The sequence below is a fragment of the Oncorhynchus kisutch genome, linkage group LG23 (assembly GCF_002021735.2).
Source record: "Oncorhynchus kisutch isolate 150728-3 linkage group LG23, Okis_V2, whole genome shotgun sequence".
In the NCBI taxonomy this organism is placed as follows: Eukaryota; Metazoa; Chordata; class Actinopteri; order Salmoniformes; family Salmonidae; genus Oncorhynchus; species Oncorhynchus kisutch.
The window spans coordinates 28,959,024-28,968,154 of NC_034196.2; the positions used below are offsets into that span (position 1 = coordinate 28,959,024).

Sequence of the window (9,131 nt, forward strand, 5' to 3'; positions counted from 1 at the left end):
CAGATCAATGTGGAGCTATATACAGGGAGTACCAGTACCAGATCAATGTGGAGCTATATAGTGCGTTGAAGATGTCGTTCCCATAGCAACGATTAAAACATTCCCAAACCAGAAACCGTGGATTGATGGCAGCATTCGCGTGAAACTGAAAGCGCGAACCACTGCTTTTAATCAGGGCAAGGTGACCGGAAACATGACCGAATACAAACAGTGTAACTATTCCCTCCGCAAGGCAATCAAACAAGCTAAGCGTCAGTATAGAGACGAAGTAGAAATGCAATTCAACGGCTCAGACACAAGAGGTATGTGGCAGGGTCTACAGTCAATCACGGATTACAAAAATAAAACCAGCCCAGTCACGGACCAGGATGTCTTGCTCCCAGGCAGACTAAATAACATTTTTGCCCGCTTTGAGGACAATACAGTGCCACTGACACGGCCCGCAACTAAAACATGCGGACTCTCCTTCACTGCAGCCGACGTGAGGAAAACATTTAAACGTGTCAACCCTCGCAAGGCTGCAGGCCCAGACGGCATCCCCAGCCGCACCCTCAGAGCATGCGCAGACCAGCTGGCTGGTGTGTTTACGGACATATTCAATCAATCCCTATCCCAGTCTGTTGTTCCCATATGCTTCAAGAGGGCCACCATTGTTCCTGTTCCCAAGAAAGCTAAGGTAACTGAGCTAAACGACTACCACCCCGTAGCACTCACTTCCGTCATCATGAAGTGCTTTGAGAGACTAGTCAAGGACCATATCACCTCCACCCTACCTGACACCCTAGACCCACTCCAATTTGCTTACCGCCCAAATAGGTCCACAGACGATGCAATCTCAACCACACTGCACACTGCCCTAACCCATCTGGACAAGAGGAATACCTATGTGAGAATGCTGTTCATCGACTACAGCTCAGCATTTAACACCATAGTACCCTGCAAACTCGTCATCAAGCTCGAGACCCTGGGTCTCGACCCCGCCCTGTGCAACTGGGTACTGGAGTTCCTGACGGGCCGACCCCAGGTGGTGAGGGTAGGTAACAACATCTCCACCCCGCTGATCCTCAACACTGGGGCCCACAAGGGTGCGTTCTGAGCCCTCTCCTGTACTCCCTGTTCACCCACGACTGCGTGGCCACGCACGCCTCCAACTCAATCATCAAGTTTGCGGACGACACAACAGAGGTAGGCTTGATTACCAACAACGACGAGACGGCCTACAGGGAGGAGGTGAGGGCCCTCGGAGTGTGGTGTCAGGAAAATAACCTCACACTCAACGTCAACAAAACTAAGGAGATGATTGTGGACTTCAGGAAACAGCAGAGGGAACTCCCCCCTATCCACATCGATGGAACAGTAGTGGAGAGGGTAGCAAGTTTTAAGTTCCTTGGCGTTCACATCACAGACAAACTGAATTGGTCCACCCACACAGACAGCATCGTGAAGAAGGCGCAGCAGCGCCTCTTCAACCTCTGGAGGCTGAAGAAATTTGGCTTGTCAGCAAAAGCACTCACAAACTTCTACAGATGCACAATCGAGAGCATCCTGTCGGGCTGTATCACTGCCTGGTACGGCAACTGCTCCGCCCACAACCGTAAGGCTCTCCAGAGGGTAGTGAGGTCTGCACAACGCATCACCGGGGGCAAACTACCTGCCCTCCAGGACACCTACACCACCCGATGTCACAGGAAGGCCATAAAGATCATCAAGGAAAACAACCACCCGAGCCACTGCCTGTTCACCCCGCTATCATCCAGAGGGCGAGGTCAGTACAGGTGTATCAAAGCTGGGACCGAGAGACTGAAAAACAGCTTCTATCTCAAGGCCTGTGTCACTAGCCACTTTAACTATGCCACTTGGTTTACATACTCATCTCATATGTATATACTGTACTCGATACCATCTACTGCATCTTGCCTATGCCGCTCTGCACCATCACTCATTCATGTATATTTATGTACATATTCTTTATCCCTTTACACTTGTGTGTATAAGGTAGTAGTTTTGGAATTGTTAGCTAGATTACTCGTTGGTTATTACTGCATTGTCGGAACTAGAAGCACAAGCATTTCGTTACATTCGCATTAACATCTGCTAACCATGTGTATGTGACACATACATTTTGATTTGATTTGATTTGAAGAGATCTCAGAAGAGATGTGCAGTGTCATTAACTGTATTTATAACATGGTTTCTGAGAATTCTCACTCACTGTCTGCCTCTCCGCTTTATCTCTCACTGTCTGCCTCTCCCCTTTATCTCTCACTGTCTGCCTCTCCCCTTTATCTCGCACTGTCTGCCTCTCCCCTTTATCTCGCACTGTCTGCCTCTCCCCTTTATCTCGCACTGTCTGCCTCTCCCTTTTCTCTCACTGTCTGCCTCTCCCCTTTATCTCGCACTGTCTGCCTCTCCCCTTTATCTCTCACTGTCTGCCTCTCCCCTTTATCACTCACTGTCTGCCTCTCCGCTTTATCTCTCACTGTCTGCCTCTCCCCTTTATCACTCACTGTCTGCCTCTCCGCTTTATCTCTCATTGTCTGCGTCTCCCCTTTATCTCGCACTGTCTGCCTCTCTCTCCTTCCTCTCAACTTCGCTCTTCTCTCAATATTTCTCTTATCTCTCTCTCTCTTAGGTGAAGAGTGTGAATCTGTCAGAGGGAGAGCAGCTGTCAATCAGAGGGGTGGATGAGGGCGGGGCCTTGCTGGTTCTGGCCAATCACACACTGCTGGTGGAGGGTCAGGTGATCCGAAGTCCGACCAATACCATCTCAGTATACTACCGCTCCTCGCCTGAGGGGAGCATAGGCATGTTCCAGCTACACTACCAAAGTGAGCACACACACACAATCACACACACAGTCGCACACTATCACGCACACACAGTCACACACAAAATTGTTCATGTTTTTAATTCAAAGCCTTCATTAGGTCCTAACTACTAAGGGGTTGTTGATTCTCTGTCTACCTGATCTATTAATGGCCTAACCACTTAATCTTGTTTTGTAATCAATTAGCACTGTGATTGGATGTCGTATCAATTAACTGATTAGCTGTGATTAATTGGTTTTCATCTCATTATGCAGCTGTGTGTGTGTGTGTGTGTGTGTCACCTGTAATGTCTTCCTCTGTCATCTCACACTGGTGTACTGTCTGTGTCAGTTCAGATAGGACAGGAATGGATAGATGGAGTTAACGTCGCAAACTACTTGCCTTTCACCTGGCCTGTCCTCTCCTCTCTCTGTTATTCTGGCCTATCCAGTCATATATCCATTAGTCTGGCCTGTCCAGTCATATATCCATTAGTCTGGCCTGTCCTCTCCTCTCTCTGTTATTCTGGCCTATCCAGTCATATATCCATTAGTCTGGCCTGTCCTCTCCTCTCTCTGTTATTCTGGCCTATCCAGTCATATATCCATTAGTCTGGCCTGTCCAGTCATATATCCATTAGTCTGGCCTGTCCTCTCCTCTCTCTGTTATTCTGGCCTATCCAGTCATATATCCATTAGTCTGGCCTATCCAGTCATATATCCATTAGTCTGGCCTGTCCAGTCATATATCCATTAGTCTGGCCTATCCAGTCATATATCCATTAGTCTGGCCTGTCCTCTCCTCTCTCTGTTATTCTGGCCTATCCAGTCATATATCCATTAGTCTGGCCTATCCAGTCATATATCCATTAGTCTGGCCTGTCCAGTCATATATCCATTAGTCTGGCCTGTCCAGTCATATATCCATTAGTCTGGCCTGTCCTCTCCTCTCTCTGTTATTCTGGCCTATCCAGTCATATATCCATTAGTCTGGCCTATCCAGTCATATATCCATTAGTCTGGCCTATCCAGTCATATATCCATTAGTCTGGCCTATCCAGTCATATATCCATTAGTCTGGCCTATCCAGTCATATATCCATTAGTCTGGCCTATCCAGTCATATATCCATTAGTCTGGCCTGTCCAGTCATATATCCATTAGTCTGGCCTATCCAGTCATATATCCATTAGTCTGGCCTGTCCAGTCATATATCCATTAGTCTGGCCTATCCAGTCATATATCCATTAGTCTGGCCTGTCCAGTCATATATCCATTAGTCTGGCCTATCCAGTCATATATCCATTAGTCTGGCCTGTCCAGTCATATATCCATTAGTCTGGCCTATCCATTTTTTTTTTTAATTGAGTCATTTAGCAGGCGCTCTTATCCAAAGCAATTTACAGTTAGTGCATTCATTGTAAAAATAGATAGGTAGGACAACCACATATCACAGGTATAGAAAGTACATTCAGTAGAGTCCGAGCTTGAAGGTGGAGGGGTTCAGGTTTTATTTTATTTTATTTGGAGCTGGGGGGGGGGGGGGGGGGGGGGGGGGTCGAGGTGAGGGGGAGGATTATTTAAGATACTGTTTCAGATGTTTTCGGAAGATGGGCAGGGTCTCTACTATCCTAGCTTCAGGGGTAAGCTGATTCCACCATTGGGATGCCAGGTCAGAGAAGACAGTCTCTGGGCTGAGCGGGAGCTTCCCACCCGTAGTGGTGGGTGGGTTAAGAGACCTGAGATGGCCGAACGGAGTGCTCGGGTTGCAAGGTTTGAGCATAGCCTGAAGGTAGGGAGGGGCAGTTCCTCTTGTTGTAACGTAGGTACGCACCATGGTTTTGTAGTAGTGGATGCAAGCTTCAACTGGAAGCCAGTGGAGTGTGTGGAGGAGCGGGGAGACATGGGAGAACTTGGGAAGGTTGAAAACCAGGCGGCTGCAGCATTCTGGATAAGGTGCAGGGGTTTGATGGCACAAGAGGGGAAACCAGCCAATAGCGAGTTGCAGTAGTCCAGACAGGAGAGGACAAGAGCCTGGATTAGGACCTGTGCCGCTTCCTGTGTGAGGTAAGGGTGTACGCTAAGGATGTTGTAGAGCATGAACCTGCAGCAGTGGGTCACTGCTTTGATGTTTGTAGAGAACGACAGGTGTTGTTCATGGTCACACCAAGGTTCTTTGTACTCTGGGAGGGTGACACTGTGGAGTTGTCAACCGTGATAGAGAGGTCTTTGAGCGGGCAGGCCTTCCCAGGGAGGAAGAGTAGCTCCTTCTTGTTGAGCTTGAGGTGGTGGGCCGACATCCAAGTTGAGATATCTGCCAGGCACGCAGAGGATGCATGTCGCCACCTGGGTGTCAGAAGGGGGGAAGGAGAAAGTAGTTATCTGTATTATCTGCATAGCAACGATAGGAGAGACCATGTGAGGATATGACAGAGCCTAGTAACTTGGTGTTTAGAGAGACGAGGAGAGATTCTAGAACCGAGGCCTGGGGGACACCAGTAGTGAGAATACGTGGTGCAGACACAGATCCTTTCCACATCACCTGCCCAGGTAGGATGCAGTCCAAGATTGTGCCCAGCCCTGAGAGGCTGAAGAGGAGGCAGAGCCTGAGACGCCCAGCCCTGAGAGGTTGGAAAGGAGGCAGAGCCTGAGACGCCCAGCCCTGAGAAGCAGGAGAGGAGGCAGAGCCTGAGACGCCCAGCCCTGAGAGACTAGAGAGGAGGCAGAGCCTGAGACGCCCAGCCCTGAGAAGCAGGAGAGGAGGCAGAGCCTGAGATGCCCAGCCCTGAGAGGCTGGAGAGGACGCAGAGTCTGAGATGCCCAGCCCTGAGAGGCTGGAGAGGACGCAGAGTCTGAGACGCCCAGCCCTGAGAGGCTGGAGAGGACGCAGAGTCTGAGACGCCCGGCCCTGAGAGGCTGGAGAGGAGGCAGAGCCTGAGACGCCCAGCCCTGAGAGGCTGAAGAGGAGGCAGAGCCTGAGACACCCAGTCCTGAGAGGCTGGAGAGGAGGCAGAGCCTGAGACGCCCAGACTTGAGAGGTTGGAAAGGAGGCAGAGCCTGAGACGCCCAGCCCTGAGAAGCAGGAGAGGAGGCAGAGCCTGAGACGCCCAGCCCTGAGAGACTAGAGAGGAGGCAGAGCCTGAGACACCCAGCCCTGAGAGGCAGGAGAGGAGGCAGAGCATGAGACGCCCAGCCCTGAGAAGCAGGAGAGGAGGCAGAGCCTGAGACGCCCAGCCCTGAGAGACTAGAGAGGAGGCAGAGCCTGAGATGCCCAGCCCTGAGAGGCTGGAGAGGACGCAGAGTCTGAGACGCCCAGCCCTGAGAGGCTGGAGAGGAGGCAGAGCCTGAGACGCCCAGCCCTGAGAGGCTGGAGAGAAGTCAGCCACGATGAGGAGAGAAGTCAGCTTTGGCAGAGAAAAGCAGTCCCAGTTGAGTGACCTGTCTTGAAGCCTGACTGGTTAGGGTTAAGAAGATCGTTCTGAGAGAGATAATGAGATCATAGATATAAGTTGATCAGAGACAGCACCCTCAAGTGTTTTGGAAAGAAAAGAAAGAAGGGATAATAGTCTATAGTTTTTGACTTCAGATTAGTTGAGTGTTGGTTTCTTGAGGAGGGGAGTGACTCAGGACATTTTGAAGTCAGAGGTGATGCATCCAGTGGTCAGTTAGGAGTCAATGAGGGATGGGAAAATGTCTCCAGCGATGGTCTGGAGAAGGGAGGAGGGGATGGGGTCAAATGGGCAGGCAGGTTGTTGAGCGGCCAGACCTCACTAGTCACAGGATTTCATCTAGAGAGAGAGGGGAGAAAGAGGCATATGGGAGTTCTTTGTGAGTGAGACCAGTGGACTCAATAGGCTGAGTGAATAAGTAGCGGATGTCGTGAACTTTTTTTCAAAGTAAGTTGACAAAGTCGTCCACAGAGAGGGAGGGTTGGAGTATTAAGGAGGGAGGAGAAGGTGTAAAAAAGTTTCCTATGATTAGAGGCTGAAGCTTGATATTTAGAGTGGTAGAAAGTGGCTTTAGTAGCAGATACAGAGGAAGAGAAGGCAGAGAGGAGGGAGTGAAAGGATGATAGGTCCTCCTGAAGTTTAGTTTTCCTCCATTTTCGCTCAGCTGCCCGCAGCCCTGTTCTGTAAGCTCACAATGAGTCACTCCGCCACGGAGCAGGACAGGAGGGCCAAGCCGGCTGGGAGGAAAGAGGACAATGCGAATCATAGGATGCTATAAGGGAGGAGAGTAGGGTCGACGAGGCAGAATCAGGAGACAGGAGGGAGAAGGATTTAGCAGAAGGGAGAGGTGATAGGATTGAAGAGGAGAGAGTAGTAGTCATCTCAGATCAAATTAGACCAGGAAGCCAACTATTGAATAGATTAGCATAAAATAGACTACGGTGAAAATAAGATAAGCGCTTTGAGATAAACGCATAGAGAATGGAAATCTCTCTCGCTCCTCTTCTCTCTTATTTTACCTTTTATCTTTCACACTATACCCTTCTCCCTCCCCCTCTCCCCTTGGCAGTATTCCGTCTGAGCTGTGCCCTGCCGAGGAGGCCTCACTTTGGGGAGGTGTCCGTGCTGGACTTGCTGCCAGGGGGCACTGCCCGCTTCCACTGCCATATGGGCTACCACCTGCAGGGGGCAGTGGCACTCACCTGTCTCAACACATCTATGCCTGTCTGGAGCAGCAAGGAGCCAAGCTGTAGAGGTAGGGAGGAGAGGGAGACACACACGCACAGGAACACACACACCCACATCTCAATGCTTTGCTGCAGCCTGGAGCAACAACATGCCCAGCTGCAGAGCTGGGGAGACACATCAACTCTAATCATCACCATCACACCTGTTCCTCCATAGCGCTGTGTGGAGGGTCAGTGAAAAATGCTACAGTAGGGAGAATCTTGTCCCCCTCTCCCCGCCTGGGTCCTACCACCACCCATGACCGCTCCTGCTCCTGGTCCCTGGAGGCCCCCACTGCACAGAGACTACACCTGCACCTGGAGAGACTGGTCCTCGAACCCACTGACAGGTGAGAGAGAGAAAGAGAGAGCGAGAGAGAGAGAGAGAGAGAGCGAGAGAGAGAGAGCGAGAGAGAGAGAGAGAGAGCTTTGAATCTGTAACCTGTAGTTGTGCTATAATGCATTTACATTTCTCCCCCCAGACTTGTGTTATGGAGCGGTCTGGATGCTGGGTCTGTGGTGCTGTTTGACTCTGGGCGGGGTGGTCCAATACCATTTGAAGGGGTGATCAGTGAGGGTCCAGCAGTCAGGGTTCAGTTCATCACAGACCAACCTAACCACAATACAGGCTTCAACATCCGTTATGAGGGTAAGAGCACACACACATACACACACATGTATAAACACAGTATTTCATAACCTTCATAACCTTTCTGTCTAACCTCAACTCTCTCATCCTCCTGTCCTCCCCCTCTCCTTTTCTTTCCTCCCCCTCTGCAGCTTTTGAGCGTGGGCACTGTTATGAGCCCTACCTGCAGAATGGTAACTTCAGCACCACTGACCAGGTCTATGGGGTTGGAGCTGTGGTGCAGTTCAGCTGTGATCCTGGTCACTCTCTGGAGCAGGGGCCGCCCATCATAGAGTGTATCAATGCCAGAGACCCCTACTGGAACGACACGGAACCACTCTGCAAAGGTGTGTGTGGGAGGGAGATTGGAGTGTGTGTCTGTGTGGTTGTGCGCGCCCGTGTGTGTGTGTGTGTGTGTTGAGAGAGTTCTGATATCACAGTGTTACTGAGACACTGTTTAATTGGGATAACTCATCACTCTCCCCCTTCTTTTCTCCCCTCCCCCTTCCTCCCTCACCCTCTCCTCACATTTTCTCTCCCCCCTGCGCTCTCTCCCTTTCCCCTTCCCCATCTCCAGCTCTGTGTGGGGGGGACCTGGCAGGTCCAGTGGGTGTTATCCTGTCTCCTAACTGGCCAGAGTGGTATGGAGAGGGAGAGGACTGCAGCTGGAGGATACATGTAGAGGAGGACAAGCGCGTGCTGCTCAACGTACAGCTGTGAGTGATATACACACACACACTCACACACACACACACACACACACACACACACACACACACACACACACACACCAACCACCTGTCAGAATAATGATGGTAAGAGGTTACACTAGCCAGATGTTACTCATTAGCCAGCCTGAGGTCTGAGGTCATCAGCTCCCAGCATTCCATTTCATTCATCCAACCTGTAGACTCTTACGCCATTACCTCACACTGAGTCAGCCACATAGAGATGATACCATATGCACTCATATAATTTACTCTGGGACAAAAATACATTTAGAAACATCTGTCAGAATTGGTA

At 50.5% G+C, this 9,131-nt stretch overlaps 1 protein-coding gene across 1 annotated transcript in view; it reads left to right on the forward strand.

Moving 5' to 3' along the window:
* Window positions 1-9,131, forward strand: part of LOC109868483 (seizure 6-like protein) — a 56,609-nt gene that overhangs the window by 36,226 nt on the left and 11,252 nt on the right. The window contains exons 4-10 of the mRNA XM_031802651.1: window positions 2,633-2,828; window positions 7,324-7,509; window positions 7,659-7,830; window positions 7,963-8,129; window positions 8,261-8,455; window positions 8,686-8,824; window positions 9,019-9,044. Of these exons, the coding sequence (XP_031658511.1) occupies window positions 2,633-2,828; window positions 7,324-7,509; window positions 7,659-7,830; window positions 7,963-8,129; window positions 8,261-8,455; window positions 8,686-8,824; window positions 9,019-9,044 (1,081 nt within the window). The remainder of the gene's footprint in view (window positions 1-2,632; window positions 2,829-7,323; window positions 7,510-7,658; window positions 7,831-7,962; window positions 8,130-8,260; window positions 8,456-8,685; window positions 8,825-9,018; window positions 9,045-9,131) is intronic.